This window comes from Pituophis catenifer, unplaced genomic scaffold (assembly GCF_029215685.1).
Source record: "Pituophis catenifer annectens isolate HBS135680 unplaced genomic scaffold, rPitCat1.0.hap2 SCAF_12, whole genome shotgun sequence".
NCBI classification, from domain to species: domain Eukaryota; kingdom Metazoa; phylum Chordata; class Lepidosauria; order Squamata; family Colubridae; genus Pituophis; species Pituophis catenifer.
In genome coordinates, this window is record NW_027256892.1 from 10,593,759 (window position 1) to 10,613,571 (window position 19,813).

The 19,813-nt window shown below is 37.9% G+C and overlaps 1 protein-coding gene across 2 annotated transcripts in view; it reads left to right on the plus strand.

Annotated features, from left to right (window-relative positions):
* The first annotated feature begins 895 nt into the window (after positions 1 to 895).
* Positions 896 to 19,813, plus strand: part of OGDH (oxoglutarate dehydrogenase) — a 58,407-nt gene continuing 39,489 nt past the window's right edge. The window contains exons 1-4 of one of the 2 annotated variants that reach the window (XM_070952523.1): positions 896 to 976; positions 8,528 to 8,779; positions 15,171 to 15,359; positions 18,658 to 18,760. In XM_070952523.1, coding sequence (XP_070808624.1) covers positions 8,555 to 8,779; positions 15,171 to 15,359; positions 18,658 to 18,760 — 517 coding nt within the window. In that variant the 5' untranslated portion in view covers positions 896 to 976; positions 8,528 to 8,554. The remainder of the gene's footprint in view (positions 977 to 8,527; positions 8,780 to 15,170; positions 15,360 to 18,657; positions 18,761 to 19,813) is intronic. The other variant, XM_070952522.1, reaches the window with a different exon arrangement.

The following is a 19,813-nucleotide window of genomic DNA, read 5'->3' on the forward strand; positions in this document are numbered from 1 at the left end:
CGTGTGTGCTTCAGAAACCCAACTAACAGCTGGCTGAGCTGGGGCGATGTCACACGTGCCCACAGAGAGGGCTCTGCGTGCCACCTCTGACATGCATATCATAGGTTCGCCATCACGGACCTAGGATTTGCATTTCTCTTTTGCCTATATAGCCAGCCATGACCCCTACGTGGCCCCATAGGAATCCAGAAGGTATAAAAATCCACCCACTCTCAACTCCATTTTGTCAGCTGTCCCAGAATCACATGTGGTTGGTGGTTCTGCTTCATCAATAAACTGACCCTCTTTCCAATCAGTCTCCCGCCTCCATTTTATTTCCAGCACTTTTCTTACAGCTTAGAACTGGACCTGGAGTTTTCCTTCCAAGATGACAATGCAGGTTCTCATAAGATTTCTCATCCATATACTGTGGGAGAGCACTGAATAGCTTACATCTCTGAGGGAAAAAAGTCAGGAGTCTGGGCAGCACCTTTCCCAACTCACCAATTTTATTAAAAAGTATGTTTTCATGAGCAATAGTTGACTTTACCTGATGCACAAAAGTGAGCTACAGCTCACAAAAGCCGATATAACCCATTAAATTTGACCATCACTTTTCGGGGTTTCGTGTTGGTGTCCCATTTAGCGTCCAACGGTTCTGACTTGCCTTTGTGAAAATCTTCCACTTGAGTTCAGCTCCAGGTGACTTCATGGAGACGCCTCTTAAGCTCTCTCAGCCACAGCGCAGCCGCCGGAAAGGTTTCTTCTGACTTTTTGGGCGAGCCTCCCACACAAAGATCTCCAGGTTGTCTCCCTTCCTAAACTCCCCCACACCCACCCTTGCAAGAGAGGCCAGGAGGTCTCTCCCTCCTTTTCTAACTCTAGGGCTGGCCTGCGTGCGTGATGACGTACTGAGCGGCAGAGGCGGGGCCGGCTGTTGGCGCTGTCAAGCCGAGCGCGCGGGGGGCGGCGGAGAACACCGAAGAGGCGCTGGCAGGTAACGGGCCGTGAGGTGGGGGGAGGGCTGAGGCGCTAAGCGGGCCCCCCGAAAGCCACTGGCGCAGAGGAACTATCGGGGCGGCGACGGCTAACGCCGCCCTTCCTGGAGGCCGGGGCGGTCCTACAGGCCGGCGTGTCCTTGAGGCGACGTCGCTCGGGATGGAACGGTGGATGGGTGGGCGAGCGGGCAATCAGTCAGACCCCGCGCGCCTTCTCGACTTTCTTGCGCATGCGCCGCTTCCCCCCCCCGCACCCACCGCTTCCTACTGGGGAGTAATGCCGGCTGGTTCGCTGGCTGGCTGAGCCGGCTTCTTCCGCCTTTGCCAGAACCGGGCCGAACTCCTTTCCCTGGGGCCTCTCAGGTGGGCCAGTTTTTGGGCGGAGGACTCGGTTACACCCCCCCCCCCTTGTCCTTTTCCTTTCATGAATGACAGTCACGGTGAGGGAAAGAAGCGGCCAAGCCAGTAATTAGACCTCTTTGAAGTCCCACTTTGATCAAACAACAATCTGACAGTGATTTTTGATAGAAAGAAAAGCTTTACTATACACACTTAGTTATTCCTGTGTGGGCTGCAAAATGTGTAGCAAAGATCTTCAGCGGTGTTTCTCAAACTTGTCAATTTTTAAAGAGGGGTAGACTTCAACTCCCAGAATTCTCCAGCTGGAAGTTGGAAGCCACACTTCTTAAAATTGGCAGCTTTGAGAAGTGCTGACCTACAGGAAAGACTTGTTTAACACTTTGCTGCCTTGTAGAGATCCGAATATATGTAGTGTAAATCTAGGTACTCCTATGCACATTTAAACACAAACCATAGGAGCCATCCATGTTTGTGGTTAGTCTAGTCCTTGATATGAACTGTTATGGATTGTCAGTCCTGGTCTTTGGTTTAGGATGTGGGGATCCAGCAAGTTGTGATTTACTCAATAAATTGTGGCTAGGTGAATCAAAATGTAAATCAAACCCTCACATCAAAGCCTAACGGTTTGGGATAGGTCTGAAATATTGTAAAATACATAAAATATTTGGCCTTCTCATAAAGACACTGGATACCTGGCTCTTCCCCCTTCCTCCTCATTTTTAATCTACATATTTGCCAGACAAGTTGAGGGAGAAAAATTCAAGTAAGAGATTGAAGCATATAAAATGAAAACAGTTTGGGGGACAGTAACAATGAAATAATATAAATAGTTGTTTTAAAAGTTTTGGTTGGCACCCAAAACCCAGTAAAATTGGCACTACATATAACTTCTTATGAAGAATATTCTATAATGAATAGCAACAGGATATATCTCCATACATGTTTGGGTCTCAAACTTTTAAACATGAAGAGCAGCATGTTGACCAGGTTAGCAAGAATCAGTGAATTCTTTAAACAAAATAAATTCTTTAGAGCCTAGCCAAATATTACTGCTGATGATGGATATAAGAGAACCACTTTGGTGTAATGGTAAAGGCACCAGAACGGGAAATTGTGGATGACTTTGGGCCAGCCACTTCCTTTCAGCGCTAGGAAGAAGGCAATAGTAAACCTCTTCTGAAAATCCTTGCCAAGAAAACAGCAGGCAGTCACCAGGTGTCAACACTTACTTAAAGGCACTCCACAACATGACTGTAAATTGAGTCTCCTCCATTCGTTTTAGAACTTAACCACTATACCAGGTGGTTCTACTTACCTTTACTACCGGTTTGCAACAGGAGCACGTGTGCACGTTTCTGCACATGCGCAGATCACTCATGTTGACGTGGTCAGTGGGTGGAGCCTCCCACCGGTTTTACTACCAGTTCTATAGAACTGGACCGAACCGGGAGTAACCCACCACGGCACTGTACCATATAGTATTTATCATTTTGTGCATAACACATTGTGCTCAACTAAAATTAAGTTCACAGAATCTGTACTTCAGCCTCCTGTGGGAATTTATCCATTGTCTTTACCTGTTGTGTGAATCAGGCCATCACATTAAAACTATAATATGGCTTGTGATATTATATGTTATATGAAGATAGCAATTGTGTTTCATAAAGGTAGTTTTATAGTGTTTCATGAACTCAGTCAAAGTGTTATAAGGGGCCCTAGAACATAAGAAATGAGTTAAAAACAAAAGTATTAATGTGCTTGCTGAGCCAATAGCAGACATACTATTAATGTTAGTATATCTTAGGCACTTACTATTTGGTACATGTTGCAGGAGGAAGATAAAGGGGTAACCATTTGGTTCAGTTACAAGAAGGACAGAAATAGCCACTGTGGTTACTATACCTCATGGAAAAACAAAGCTACCTCCATATACAGTGTTCTTCTCCAAGGTGACTGTGTTCAGTTGAGATGCCCTTCCTTGTGTAGTTATAAGGAAGGAAATATCAACTAATGAGATTTTCTCTCACTTAAAATGTAGGTCTCTGTGTCTGTTCCGGGTATAAGGTCCTAGTTATTAAACCTGCATAGATTCTTATCAGGCTGGATGAAGTCTTGTCAATTGTATTTCTTGCTTTATATTCAGAGCTACTTTAAAATGTTACTGCTTCTCTTGTACTTGTGTTGTTCGGTGATCTCTTTACAATAATGGTAAGGGAAGCTTGCAGTGCCCTTTTATGAGAACTTGGTTCTGGAATCACCAAACCATATGACTGAGCTTCAGATTTCTTGTGTAGTTTTCAAACAAATAGACTTATGTAAATTGTACAGTACGCTTTGTGCTGAGGTAGTTTTTCCAAGTCTCATCATTTTTCCTTTTGTGTAAATACATAATAATCTGCCATTGAGCCAGATGATTTTATTAGTAAAATAATTCAGATTATTCAGGGATGTATCCTATTCACTTTATCAGTTGAATATAGCGAGATATTGAATGTCATTTAGGGGCAGTATGCTCTCTCTTTAACTCTGTTCATAACATTTAAACCAGGGCAAAATGAATATTGGTGTTTGTGTATTATAACTAAGTAGATCTCTTTGAAACGAGGCTTAAGTATTGTTTGTGTCTTCCACACATACATTTTAATACTAAAATGTCATACTACTGTATAAATTGTCTTAAAAGTATCTTAGGATTCTCCGTAGTATATAATATGCAACAGAAAGGACTGTGATTCCCACTCAGCCACAAAAATTCTGAATGGGATGGAAGTCAGCAGAATTTTCCTTTTGTCAGGATTCCAAGTAACAACCCCAATGAAATCAAACTCCAAGGCTTGAAGTTCCTCAAAGCTAACTTTTATTAGAGATGTCATATTGGCACAGCTGGGAAAACCTGAATCTGAGAACTTCTGGGTTTTCCACACCCAAAAGAAAGTTCAAGACCTTGCCCCTCACCAACATGTCCATCACATGTCCAATCAGGTACCCTCCGGAACAGAAGATACCTCCTCATTCTTCTCAACACAGCTGCAGGGCACAATGGCCTTGACTTTCTATAAAGAATTTTATTTTGACTACATATCTTCTTCACTCTATACAATCCCCCCTCCCAATTTCCCACAGTAGAATTTGTGGCAGGCCTGAAGCCTGAAGGCACAAAGGTAGAAAGATGGGTTCCAGATCTGACACCTTTTCTTTGTAAAGGGATCTTGAAAAGGGTTCAGCTGAGTTAGTGAATGAGAGTTGGTTCCCTGCACTCAGCTTTCTGTCACATGTGTAAGAGTAACATCAAGATGTTCAAGAGTAATTATTGTTTTTATTTATTATTATTATTTGTTATTATTATTAAAGACCTCTATCCCAATTGGTCTCATCTACCTATACTGTGTTTGCATTTCCTCCATGAAGTTAGAAAGATTCATCTTCTTTAGGCAAATTATAGAGCAAAATAGTGGTATCAGGATAGAGCAGATGCAAATATAGCAGTAGTGTTTTGTATTAGTTGTATCCAGATAAATTAATCAATAAACTGCCTCTCATTAATGGGTGATGGCAGAGTAAATTAATTTGACAATTTAATTTGCACAAAACCCCTCCTTTTTCTTTTTCAAATACTGCTTTAAATAAAGGCTTCCATTTTCTAATTTCCAGAATAATCATACTTGCTTTTGGTTGCAAAACTAGTAACCAATAACTAGGCTTCTATATGATTATTGGAAATAGGCACAGGATCTAAATTTAAAACATGATAATAATGAGCCTGGAACAGTAGCTTACCTACTAAGAAGTAAGATAACGATTGGAAAGCAACTTGTATTGTTTGGATACTGTATATCTGTACTTATCAAACATAAAACCATTATCAAGGGAAACTAAAGCATTGCATTATTCTATAGTTTAATAATTTAAATAGCCTTGATTAGTTTAATATTCATGAGACACTTAAGTAGTTGATTGAGAAATGAATAGATTTTAAAATAACTGATTTAGCTAAAGCAACAAGTTTCAAAGAATCAAAATATTAAAAGTCAAGTTAAAATCTATCATAAACTATGAATTTTTTTAAGTCTAATAAATACTGTATAGTAACTAGAAACAAGTAATTTTTGGTAGTTGCACAGTATGTTTATTAGTGGTGACTGGAGTTTTGAATTCATTTTCAAAATGTGTTCTTTGGAGAATGAAGGAGCACAAACATAATACCTCTTTTAAATAGTTGCAACTTTTCCCAGCATAGTGTACAAACTTCAAAACTATTCAGGTGTTTTAAATATTTTTTTAACAGGTACTATATTCATAGTCCCAGATGCGCTGAAGCATCATTTTTTAATTGAATCCACATTACTGAAATCAGGATGTTATGATTACTGACCTTCCCTCCTAGCATAATCAGTACAAGGGTGAGTGAATAATATAATATATAATAACTGATACTTCCTCTGATGAAATGGACTGTGAGCCATTAAAATATAGACAATAATAAACTGAGTTATCCTTTAAGGCAGTGATTCTCAACCTGTGGGTGGCGACCCTTTTGGGGGTCGAACAACCCTTTCACAGGGGTCCCCTAAGACAGTGGTCACCAACTGGTGGTCTGCGGAGAAATTTTTGTATTTTTGCAGGTGGTGCAATACGGGAAAGGAGTGCAACCCTCACCGTCCGGAATGAATGGTGCTGTTGTGGCGGGGGGAGGGGGCGGCACAAGCGGGAAGAAGTGGCGTTTGCAATGGCTGGAAGCTGCGGGAGCAAAGCACTACTTTCATTTGCACGGCAACAGCATTCCGCCTCGGTATAGTTGCGCCAGCCAGTGGCGCAAGGCAGCCCTCCTCTCCTGCCGCTTGGGACTCAGAGCGGTAAATGACGTCTGGTCTGGGGAGCAGCCTGATTTTGCTCTCCATTGCGGACGCCAGATCGGCCCCTGCAAGCTCTCGTCTCTTGAGGAGTGCTCCCTGAAGCGGTGCTGGAAACCTTTGGTCGGGCTCCTCGAGAGACGAGAGCTTATAGGGGACCGATCTGGCATCCACAACGGAAAGCAAAATCCGGCTGCTCCCTGAACCAGATGCTCTTTACCACTCCGAGTCCCAAGCAGCAGGAAATGAGGGCTGCCTTGTGCCACAAATATACCAAGCCGGAATCCTGATGCCACACTTACAGCAGAGAGAAGAAGCTGGATTTTGCTCTCCATTGCAGACACCAGATCGGCCCCCTGCAAGCTCTCGTCTCTCAAAGAATCAGACCAAAGTTTCCAGTGCCGCTTCAGGGAGCACTCCTTGAGAGACAAGAGCTTGCAGGGGGCCGATCTGGCATCCGCAATGGACAGCAAAATCTGGCTGCTCCCTGGACCAGTCACCATTTACCGCTCCGAGTCCCAAGCAGCAGGAGATGAGGGCTGACTTGGCCACCGGCCGGCACAAATATACGTGAATGCTCATGCAAGTTCAAGTAGTGCTTCACTCCCACACTTCTTCTAGCCCTTGTTGGTGCTCTGTGCACCTCGGTCTCTCAGGGAAATGCTTGACTTCCTCTCAGCCCCAAGACACTGGCTGGCCCATGAGATGAGAGAGAGAGAGAATGAGAGAGAGAGAGAAAGAGAATCAGAATGAGACAGAGAAAGAGAAAGAGACAAAGAATGAAAGAGAAAGACAGAATGAGAGAGAGAGAGAGAGAGAATGAAAAAGAATCAGAATCAGAATGAGAGAGACAAAATGAAAGAATCAGAGAGAGAATCAGAATGAGAGAGAGTGGGGGAGAGAGAGAGAAAGAGGGGGAGAGAAAGAGTGAGAAAGAGTGGGGAGAGAGAGTGGGGGAGAGAAAGGGGGAGAGAGAAAGAATGAGAGAGGGAGAGAGAAAGGAAGAAAATGGGAGAGAGACAAAGAGAATGAGAAAGAAGGAGAGAGAGAAAGAATGAGAGAGTGGGGGAGAAAAGGGGGAGAGAGAAGGAATGAGAGAGTGGGGGAGAGAAGGGGGAGAGAAAGAATGAGAAAGGGGGAGAGAGAAGAATGAGAGTGAGAGAGTGGGGGGAAAGAGAATGAGAAAAAGTGGGAGAGAGAAAGAGTGGGAGAGAGAGAAAGAGAGGGGAGAGAGAGAAGGAGAGAAAGAGAGAAAGAGAGGGAAGAGTGGGGGAGAGAGGGAGGGAGAGAGAGAGAGAGAAAGAGAGAATGAGAGAGAAAGAGTGGGGGAGAGAGAGAGAGAGGAGGGAGAGTGCCTGAAGAACCCCATCCTGTCACTGGGAGTCCAGGTGCTTCAGCAAGCAGCGCGCTGCATTCGTATTAGTGATCCGCAAAATATAAATTATGAACTTGGTGGTCCCTGAGGTCCAAAAGGTTGGGGACCCCTGGCCTAAGACCATCGGAAAACACATATTTTTGATGGTTTTAGGAATAATTTTATGGTTGGGGGTCACCACAACATAAGGAACTGTATTAAAGGGTCACGGCATTACAAAGGTTGAGAACCACTGCTTTAAGGAGTCCTAAGATTGTTACTGTTTTTGATGAAGAACTGACAACACTACTACTCTTTTGGACATTATTTCATGTTGGAATTTTTCAAGCTGCCTTGTATTGAGTGACAGCCATCTCTTAGTATTCAAGAATTCTTAAGGAAAATCATTTTAAACCTAATTATAAGCAACTGCTTTTTAGAGTATTGTATTAGAGAAAATTCAGGTGTTCAAATTGTCACATTATCATGACTTTGTTGATGTGCAAAACTATGTATGAAGGGAAAGTTAGAAACAGTTGTTATTATTTATTTAGCATATGGCAGCATTGAAATAGTGAATGGATTCATTGAAAGTTCATGGGGAAAACCTGGACAAGTGTGAATAGATGGTAGATAGAGAATACTGTCTGGAAAATATTGTTCATGTTCTGCTTTTGGGATAAGAGTTGCATCATCAGCTAAATTATAGGATAGATGGAAAGTAGTTGTGCATTAAGAGTAGACATTACAAGTTATATAATTCACTGCCTCATATTTTTTAGTTCTTTGGTTTCTAAATCTGTAAGAGAAACGGCATGAACTAGAGAGATTCTTAATCAGATCCACCATAACTCTTATATTCTCCATGTGAATAGTGAAAGACTCTAAATATAAATCGGCATAGTCTGTGTTGACCACTTGATTAATTTAATAGTCTATGTACTTTTGTTTAATCACTGACTCTGTTTTTATTTTTCTCTCAACAGGAACTTGCCTGTTGCTGCAGGACAAAAATGTTTCACTTAAGGACTTGTGCTAGTAAACTAAGGCCATTGACTGCCTCACAGACTATTAAGACAGTTTCTCTAAACAAACCAGCAGCAGCACCAAGGACGTTTCAACAGATCAGGTGCTACAGTGCACCTGTTGCTGCTGAGCCATTTTTGAGTGGGACTAGTTCAAATTATGTGGAGGAAATGTACTTTGCTTGGTTGGAAAATCCAAAAAGTGTACATAAGGTAAGGAGTAGCCTCCCTAGAATAAAGCTTTTTCTTCTGCACTTTGGTACTCATGGTTTAAGGCTAAACGTTTTCAGGTAAGTATAGTTGGTCATAGCAGAAGCTCCACCTTGAAGATGATGCTGGAACCTTTCAATTCATTCCAGTTCTACAGAAACATGGGCAACCCAGCACAGAACTGATGGGAAAGGCAACATTGGAACAAATTTGTGAAGTTTGTGATCATCTTCCTCTGAAGAATTATTCTCCTAATTTTGTCAAGGATACCAAAAAAAAGCAATTTTCCTTCATTATTATCTGAGAAATCAGAAAACATCTCTGGATCTTTGCTTCTGAAGTAATAGAGATGGATTATGGATTGGAGAAAAGCATTTGTATTGTTTATATGTTTATATTCTAAACTGTTTGTACTGTTGTATAATGACTCTTTATACCGTTAATACTGTTTTATTATTTGAAACCAAATTCAAGAACTAGTGCAAGGTACAGTTTGCAAGGGCTCCAGGGGTGGGTTCCGCTTACCTTTACTACCGGTTTGCAGCAGGGTTGCACACACGTGATCGCTTTGTGCGCATGCACACACTTCTGTGCTTGCGCAGAAGCCTCTGTGCATGCACAGTTCACCAATGATGATGTCGTGCTGGGTGGGCAGAGCCTCCCGCCATTTATACTACCGGTTCTATAGAACCAGACAGAACCAGGAGCAACCCACCACTGTGTAGCTGGTGCTAACATTATTTCTATATGTTACAACATACCAGAGGATAAAACTACATTATGAGATGCATAGCTGGTCCTATTTTTCTATTGCTCTGTTTGAAAACTATATAATAGAGGACTCATTAGTACTGGTTAAATCCTTTAAATTGGACAACTAACTGTGGCCATGAGAAAGAATTGGGCTAGAATAGGATATGAAGTCCATAATTCTCAATTGGATTTAATTGGTGATCATTACGAGTTTCTGTTCACAGCTCAAGGTAGTTGCAACACCAATAGATTCTCTAAAATTTTCTTAAGAGAAAGTAGTCCCTGCCTCCTGAGATAAGACTGAATAAAAACCTGGTGGCTTGTTTGAAGGTCAGAGATTTAAGGCATGGTAATCAGGTCTGCTGACCTATTGTAAAACTGGCTAATTCAACATGTAATTTCTAAGGTAATGACAGGGCAAAAGGGAAATAGAGATAGAGATAGAATTCATGTTAGAGGTATTTCATGGATAAGCATTACAATAACTTTTGGTCTGAAGCACTTAAAAACTATGGACAATTTAGGAGAAATGCAGAACAACACAAACTTAGTTGGCTGATTATATTGACTGGTATTGGCCTATTGAAATGTATCGGTATTTTTTCACTAATTCCATACTTCACCGTCACTGAAAATGAAGCATCATAAAGCAATACTGCTACTTACTGGGCATCATAATTTGTATTGCTTTTTTTCAGAATATACACCACTTATAAAAGCCCATAAAGTGCCATAAAAATTAAGGTGTCTCTATTCAGTAGGGAAATATTCTAAAAGTACAACTTGGTTTTTCCCTCTATTTTTTGGAGTTTCATATTTAAATATAAAAGTGCAGGTCCAAATATTCTCTTGGACTCTTATTTTCTGTATAATGAGAAATTCTTTAAAAATGGAATGGTTTGCAAATAAAATCTGATATACACATTCCTATGCCAACTAAATTATAGTTTCTAGATTACTTAAAATCATAAAACAAACCAGGATAAAGAGCCACTATGCAATGCTATCCACTCAACTAACTAGGGTTCTCATCAAAGAGCAGATCAACTCTCTCTCCCCACCCTACATATTTGAATGCTTTAAATCAGAATTGGGAAACCTATTGCCATAAGACATTACTGAATATGATTGACTCAGTATGCCTCAAGCAGCATGACCAATAGTGAGGAATGTTGGGGTACTTTAAAAAAAAAAACATATTCTGTAACTCCATTCTAAATTCTCCCTCTCACTTTTTTCCAGTAATTAAACTCAATTTACTCTGTAATTTCCTTTGACTCTTTCCAATAATTCCAATTTTTGCAATAAAAGATTTTTTATATTTTACCCCTTCCCATCCTCCTGTTACTCTTTTGAAAACATATCTGTCTACTTTCTTTCTATGCTATATATAATATATTCCTTGTTCAATATTACACTTGATAATCATTTTGTTTAGTATAGTATCCCTTTTATACAGAGGTGGGCGACATATAAATTTAACAACCCGTTCGCCCAAGCACCGAAAATGTGAGCATGCAATTCAACAAATCTTAAGAGTACTATTTGCTACGAAAGAGCAGGTTTACTAGTACTGGGTTTTTTTCCCTTTGGGGCAGAAGGAGGCTATTTGGGGCAGAAGGAGAAAGAGTTGCTCTGGTTGTTTACATGTGAATATTTGGGTTTTAGCAAAAGATTTGCTGAGGATCCACTTAACAGTTTTTTAGCCTTGCCCTAGCCCACCAGATGTCTATTTTGAGATAGAGGCCAGGTATTCTAATCTCAGAACAGTTGTTTGCAGAGATCAAGGGGAAGATGGTGGTTGAAGAAATAAGATCTAGTTTATCATTGAAAGGGAACTTCCCTACAGTCCTCTTGATCTTTGAATTGAACTATGTAATTGCACTCTTACCTAAAATAAAAGAACAATGTAACATCTACATGGGGAGGAATCATATAACTTGACTACTTGTTTAACTAATCACTCCTTTGCTAAGCCTGTCAACAGTAAAATGTGATCCAATGCTAATTCCTGAAATTGCTTTATAATTGGTGTTCCACAGATGGCTAGAGTTTATCATCACTGAATATTATAGAGTACAAAAACTAGCCTGACCAGGGAAATGACTTAGTAGTCCTAAAGAGTTTTATAATTCAGCTGCACTTGTGGGTTTTTTTGTAGGTTTAATTTGTTTCAGCCAGCCAGGAAATGTCTGTAGAAGCAGTTTATTATTCTCTGTTCAGGTTCTATTCATAGCTGTACTATGCTCATTCCACAGAATGAGAATGGAGGAAAGTGGGATGGTGCTGTTGAACAAATGCAAAATATTTTTTTTTCTCTTGGACTAAGGTAGTCACAAGATTAACAGTAAAATCTAGTATAGTTTTTTAATGGCTTGAGATGTACTTTAGAATAGTGATCATGTAATAAATTCTCTGAACTATGGATTATATGTAGGTTTTGTGTTGCTTTCATTTCCTCTGCTCTATTAATATGCACAATATTAATATGCACAAGTGTAGCATTTAGAATCAACAGTATTCTTACAATCACCTCATTTAACAATTTAGAACTGCTTGAGCTATTGAAGAGAAATAAAGAATTTAGTATGTTCCTTTATAGAAAAAAACTATACCTGTGCTTGCAGCTTAGACATTTTTTTCTCTTTAAGTGTTTCATAAGTTAATTTTCCCTCATATTTTGAATATCTAATAGCAGCATCAGGTATTCAAGACTCAAAAAATATTTTGGTTTTCTTTATTTTGTGATGCTGAACATTATGGATTTCATCATGCCATATCTTGCACCATTTAGGTACCAACAGTTGAAGCACTTACATGTTTGCAATGTAAACATGGTTTATAGTAGCTGAATATTAATTAAAAATAATATAATTAAGCATTTTGTGCGCTTTTCTCTTTTGCCCTGTTTATAGCCACTAGTCTTAGTACTGTAAAAATAATTATAAGCTTTCATATTGCTGCATTTTATCTGTTTCCTAAAGCTTTTCTTTTAAATTAAATTATTAATGAAGTATTGATAAAATAGAGACCATAGTGGAGAGGCTATGAAGAAATAGTATTCTTTGTCCTAACCAATGTTTCTTATCATATGTTGTCACATTTTATGATGGTCAGTTGAGTAATTTATTGCAATAGGGGTCAAAGTTTTATATCAGGAATTGTGAGTTCATTTGATCCTTGACTGCTTTGAATCTGGCAAAGCAATAAGATACAACCTTATCAAAAGAAGCAGTACTGAGAGCTGTTTTGTCTGGGATTTTGAAAAGAGAATTCTTTTATGTCATGACAAAGCATAGACGAATTATTTATTAGTTATTTTTAATCCCGCTTTATAATTTTAATAAAATTGGCAAACATACCTAATACTACTCCTTCCTCCTATTTTCTTTACAACAATAATGCTGGGAGGTGAACTGGGCTGAGAGCTTGACTGGTCCAAAATCACCTACCAGCTTTCTTGCCTAAGGCAGGACAAACCCACAGTCTCCTGGTTTCTAGCCTGGAACCTTAACCACTATACCAAACTAATAGTCAAGAAATGCATCAACTGGGTCCTAAGCTATGCAGCCCTTTGGGAATCATTTGGAAGAGAAATTTGATCCCAAGAAAAGGTGTACTTGCTTTAAACCAATGCTTCCCAAACCCAGCTAAATTACACAAAATTGGATAGAGGTGATTTTCTTTTAGGTAAAAACAGACAAACCCATTAATGGTTTAGCAGAATAGATGATCCAAACTTAGGTTAAATTGTCAGCACAAAATGTTATTTGAAAAAAAGGACTATTCAGAGTTGTTCTGATTAACAGTTCATCATTTATATCCTGTGGTGTGGTAGCTGAGGAGACCCTGATGCAATTATTGCCATTTTCAAGCACCTACATGCATGAAATAGAGCTTTCCACTCTTGTCTTCATAAAGGCCATAAAATGAAACTGTTTGCTGAATCCTGAAAATGTTTTTGGTAATGAAGGAAAAGTTCAGGAAGCATTCTTTTAAAAAATTGCAGATTGCTGCCACCTTTGTATTGTTTGTGTATCAAATCTGAAGCACTGCACAATCATAGCCAGAGTCTGTTTTTGTTTTTCAAGATCCATGTTGGTATGGCCTGATTTTGTCTTGTATACAGTAGTTGGGTGATACACAGTTTACATAAAAAAAATAAAGCTGAAAATAGTATCAGTAGGAAACAATGGGGACTGATACCACTGCAGTATGAAATTAGCAGGAATTCATGAGATATCTTTTTCTCTTTTGACATCCAAAGAACCTTTTTTAACAATAGTGTATATATTTATGGAGATTCTCAGTCATCCAGGTCATGGTTATTCCAAAGGTCCTTTTTTCAAGAAGCAACTGGACTTTCTGGTTTTTCTTTGAAGATGTTTCGCTTCTCATCCAAGAAGCTTCTTCAGCTCTGAGCTGGGAAAATAGTGCATATGATTATCAGATTCCTGTATTTATTTCTTGCCCATTTTATATGGATATGTCATTGTATAACAGCCAAAGGTAAAAAGTTCAACAGAACTTGGCAATATTTAAATTTGAGAAGCAAAATAACTTTTTGATTACCTAAATTTCATTTGAGAATGTAATCTTTTTTAATGGGAGAGAATATGAATAAACTATGTCTCTTAGTGTAAAGAAGTGAGATTATTAAAATAATCTGTAGATAAATTGTTACTATTGTTTCCTAACCATCATTAACCAAGGCAAAGTCATATATCATAGAATGGAAAATGTATTTCTTATATGTACATAATTAGCAACATTTGGTAACTGCTTTGTGTTTGGTTATTTGTTGATTTCCAAAAGCATAATGCTGGTCCTAAGCATTGCTTTTTCATTTAACTTTTGTTTATATATATATATATATAAACAAGATGTGTTTAATTGTTTTGGTGTATTGTAAACACCTGCCCTTCAAATTGGACTAAACAGAGAAAGAGATGTAACACTTCTGATTTTGATCTTTGTCTGTTTCAATCTGTTTATTTTTATTTTCCAGATAGATATCTTTTTTCTTCTTCTACAGGTTGTCCTGGACAACCTGTATTGTCCCAACCACTATTGGGACCAGAATTTATGTTGCAAGGCGGTTGTTAAGTAACTCAGATCTGATTTTATGACCTTTTTTCATGGTTGTTAATGAAATAACTGCAGTAGTTAAGTGAATCTGGCTTCCCCCATTGATTTTGCTCGTTGGAATCTGGCTGGGATGGCCACAAATGGCAATTATATGACAGCAGGACACTACATCCATCAAAAATACTGTACATGCCAATTGCCATGGGCCAAATTTTGCTCACATTACTGTGGGGATGCTGCAGTAGTAATGAGTGGGAGGACCAGTTATAAGTCACTTTTTTCAATACCGTTGTAATGTCAGTCAGTCACTAAAGGAATAGTTGTAAGTCAAGGACTATCATTGATATGTTCTACAAATCTTATCATATGAAATTAATTAAGAGGAGACAGTAAGAGTCAGTCTCCCAACTACATTTTGGATATTTCTAATAATGTGTCTAGTAATGTATGTACTACTATAGAAGTTACAGAAATTTGACTTTATTAAAATAGATTTAAGTTGTTTGGAGAAGTAATTCCCTATAAAATGGACTTTTATTTTTATTTGCTTTAGTCATGGGACATATTCTTTCGCAATGCGAATGCTGGAGCTGCTCCAGGTACTGCTTACCAAAGCCCCCCTCCGTTAAATACCAGCCTATCAACTCTGGCACATGCACAGTCTCTGGTTCAAGCACAGCCAAATGTAGATAAGCTGGTGGAAGATCATCTTGCAGTCCAATCACTTATCAGGGCATATCAGGTAAGGGTGTGGGGTTTTATTAATGGTTTATTTTTTTAATTTGTATGTGGTAACTATTGTTTCAAACATAAGATTTAAACTTGGTGCTTAAATAGAATGGAGTGTTTTTGGTCAACTTGCTTTCCTTTTTATTCCAGTCACTGAACCAGAAGAATAACAAATGAAACAAACCAAAATATGAGCAAGATAATTGATGCTTGGTTGTATGTCTTGTATTATAAACAGTAGAGTAAAATTTGTACACTCATAGAAACTGAATCACACTGACCTGATAATAGCATCTGTACATAGAATAATCTGAATTGTTTCAGATTGTTCTGTAAAATAGAGAATAATAAGGAGGGCTTTTTCATCCTTATAGAAAGGTAGTATAGCAGAATCTAGTCTTAGTTCATACTCCAGTGGCTTTTTAAAAAATAGCAATAGCACTTAGACTTATATATCACTTCACAGTGCTTTTACAGCTCTCTCTAAGCGGTTTACAGAGTCAGCATATTGCAACAATCTGGGTCCTCATTTTACTGACCTCAGAAGGATAGAAGGCTCAGTCAAATATGATCATTGGACTAATTCTTGGTCTTATTGACATTTCTTACTTCATTTCAGGTATTTTTTAGTATAGTTGTGCAAATAAAATTGCTAAAATCTTAGGAGATTCCTACAATATTTTTTTTAAAATTAAACAGGATTCCAAGATTTGAAAACTTATTTAATTGTATATCATTGTATTTAAAGCCTTTTCAAAGCCTTTTTTCCTCCCTTGATTAAACTGGTTTTTGTTACTTCATTTTTCCTACTCTATGTTCTTCTTAAGATGGATCATAAAACATTAATTGAAAATGTTTAACAGCTTCATATTTCAGAAAATTGCCTGCTTAAGAATTTGATTTCTATTGTTATATTGTTCACATTTTAATATCAAATAGCTGCTGTGGTAAATTGCTTTCTTCACACATGTGTTTTATTTTATATAGTAATATTATTCATAAAAAGATTCATTGAGTAGAAGAATGGACCTGAACTTTTGAGACTTATCACTTACAGTGCTTCAGAGAAGTCAGATGAAAGAGCTTTTTCAATATGCAGTTTTATGCAGTACCTTTATACAGCATTTAATCTATGTAATTAACCTAATTGACTTGTTACGATAGGCAGGAGCAAAAAAATGGAATTTAATAGAGTACTGATAATCTGACTGGGCAAGTGTTCTGCCCTTGAGACCACCTGGTATAGTCTCTTAATCCCAGATAGGACATTCTATTGCTGTCAAGAATCAGGTATATGGATCCCTGTTCCATAAGCATCTTTTAGACACAATTTTTCCTTAACAAAATTAAGTTTTGCTTTGAGGTAGCACAGTTTAAAAGGAATACTTTCAATAAAATTCTATAAAAAATGTATGAATAATAAGAACATCATTCTTATTTATAAAACTAGAAGAAAGATAATAATTTTGCTGTGGTTAAATTGTTCATTGTAGATCGGATAAGCTAGCTACCATACTTAGTCCTATTTCTAGACATAACATTGATTTTCGAATCTGCATCCTGGTCTTACCACTCAAATTGCATAGCCCAAATTGTTTTTATGAGAACAGTTACATGAGACCTTTTGTTATTACAAAGAAAGAGGGGACAGGATTTTCTTGAAGTTTAGCCTATACAAAAGATTTCTAGTTAAAATATTGTACATAAATATAGGGAAATAGGAAAAAGATACCTTAACAGGATCAGTTTCAGAGAAATCATTATGACTTAATAAAATATATTCTACCCTTGCTAGACTGAGAGGTATGTACACAAATGAAGAAATTACAATACATCACCAAAGATTTTATCTATTCTCATTCTTCAAATTTCCATCAGATATGTAGATAGTGTTAAAAATCCAGTCACTTGTGGCTTCATCTCTGTTGTTTTCCAGCATTAGAATCAATACAACTCCGTAAACAGGAGAATTAGAATTAAATTGGACTAATGTAAATTGCATTTGCTGTACGACTTTCTCAGAATAAACTTGTAAACATTGACTACAGAAATTGTGTTTTCCAAATAAGCATTGTTATAATGAGCCATAAAAGTAAATTATTGTGGTGAACTTTTATTAGTCTATTTCCTATGTTAAAAAAAAATAAATATTTTGTTGCTTAATAACAATATTCATAACATCAAATGGTATATTGATTGGGATTGGCATCATTTCACCAAATATGATAGTGAAAAACCCTATCATTAACATTTAAATACTTGTTGCGGACAAATTATGTGATACTCAAATAGTAGATTGAATGAAATAAGGAGCAAAGATCTCCATTTTGCAATACTGTCTTAACATCTTATTTCAACAGATCTTAGACTAAGGCTTATTCAATAAAGAATAATATTTGGATTTATTGGACTTAATTGCATTTGTATTAAAATGGAAATTATTGTATTGTTGATGATGCAATGAGAATGTTTCCCTCAAACACATTTTCCCTTGTGTTTCTTAAAATAGTTATACTCTGTGAAGAAGTCTATCTCTCTTTCTCTTTGTGTGTGTATATCTGTATTCAGATGTCCACATCCGTTTGGGCTATGTATCTATATATAGAAATTAGCCACTGGACAAAGGAAATTGATTTTCCAAGTCCTTCCTATTACTAAGAGAATTGGGCTTCAACACTGGAAAGATACATTTATGGCTATTTGCAACTTTAAAATGTGTTACTTGTAGCAATAAACTATGTCAATTATTCTAATGAAATATAGTTATTTCATGAAACTTTTGTGTAAAATTGTATATGTATGTGTACATGTATATATCCTTTTATGTTATTTTTGTTTTTTCTTATCTTTTTTTTCCAGTTTAATTAAATGAAGGGAAATTTTAAAGTACTGAGTCACAAGATTTTTACTAAATACATCAAACTTTCTTACTTCAAGAAAAAAAATACTTCTGTATATAAATGTAAGCTAGTTTTTCATAAATTCATAACTCCATTGAAATACAATAGCGTGGATTTGGATAAATTCAATACTCCTGCAATGGGAAGGATGATTGTTACCTAATTTCGTGACTAATTTTGTTGTTGTTTCTAGGTCAGGGGTCACCACATTGCCAAGCTTGATCCTCTCGGCATTAGTTGTGTAAATTTTGATGATTCGACAGTAACTGATTCGCCAAACATTGGTGAGAATTATTCTGCAAGTTGAATACAACGTTTAACTTTTATACCCCTTTCCTTTCCATCTCTCTTTCCCCCCCATTTCCCTCTTTTGGTTTCCACTATCTTTTTCATTTCTGGCCCATTTCATAGATTCGAGGGCATCATGTAGCCCAGCTCGATCCATTGGGCATCTTGGATGCTGATCTGGACTCTTCCGTTCCAGCTGATATTATCAGTTCTGCAGACAAACTGGGTGAGGGCTCCAAAAAGCAGCTAGTGCCGCATTGCTTGGGCTCCTCTCTCACTTTCACAGCTTCTAGATAGATTGCTTCACTAAATTTGAAGGGAAAGGTCTTAAGTTTCCTTTCTAATGATCACTTAAAAAAAAAAAAGGAATGGTGGCAGCGTTGATCTGTCCCTAGGCCTAGTCACTTACCACTGTAGCCTCAAATAATCGCATCCCCGGTTCGAGACAGCTTGCAATCTCCTCCTTATAGTCCTTGTGATTTGGAGTCCAGCTATAAGAAAGTGTGACTAGCAACTGTGAATACTCTGTCACTCCAAGAAAATGAGTGTATTAGAGTGACGGACATATAAGCATCCCTTAAACTGAAAGTATTCTAAAGGTCAACAGAGCTCTTGTTTAGAGCTCTGGTGATTTCTTGGAGCTCGGTACTGAGGGCTATTATAGGAAGTAGTGGGGAAATAGACAAGTTTCTCTGATATCTTCCTCATTCACTTCAGGTCAATGCATGATTTAGGGCAAGCTGCACAGCTAAGAAAACACATAGACACAATTTCAACTTTGACTAATGACTCCATCAGTGATCATGATAAGGAAGCTTTAGAATGCGTTCCCACATCTAATCAAAATACTGAAATGAAACAGCTGGAGAGGTGCATGTGTGGTTTTCAGATGAGGGTGCACTTGCTGAGCAATACTTGGAATTTGGTTTTCCGGTAGAGCTCACTGTGTTTGTTAATTTTGGCCACTATTTTTTCCTTCAGTATAGGGCAAGATGTGGTGGCTGAGCATTACTGATCGCTGGTGCTTTCCACAGGTTAATCAATCTGGCTCTGCAAATGCTTCTAAGTAGCATGCTTCTAACTTAGAATAGAATAACAATAATGACAACTAACCCCTTTCGAGATTAAATTTTGATTAGAGTATTTGTGCATGTAAAATAAATGATGTGACCCATTCAGAATTGACAGTGTGTACCAACTAGATGGTGTATGTGTATATCGGTGAAATGGAAAGTATCTGAGAAAACCAGAGTTGGTTGAAAGATGAGGTACTATATAA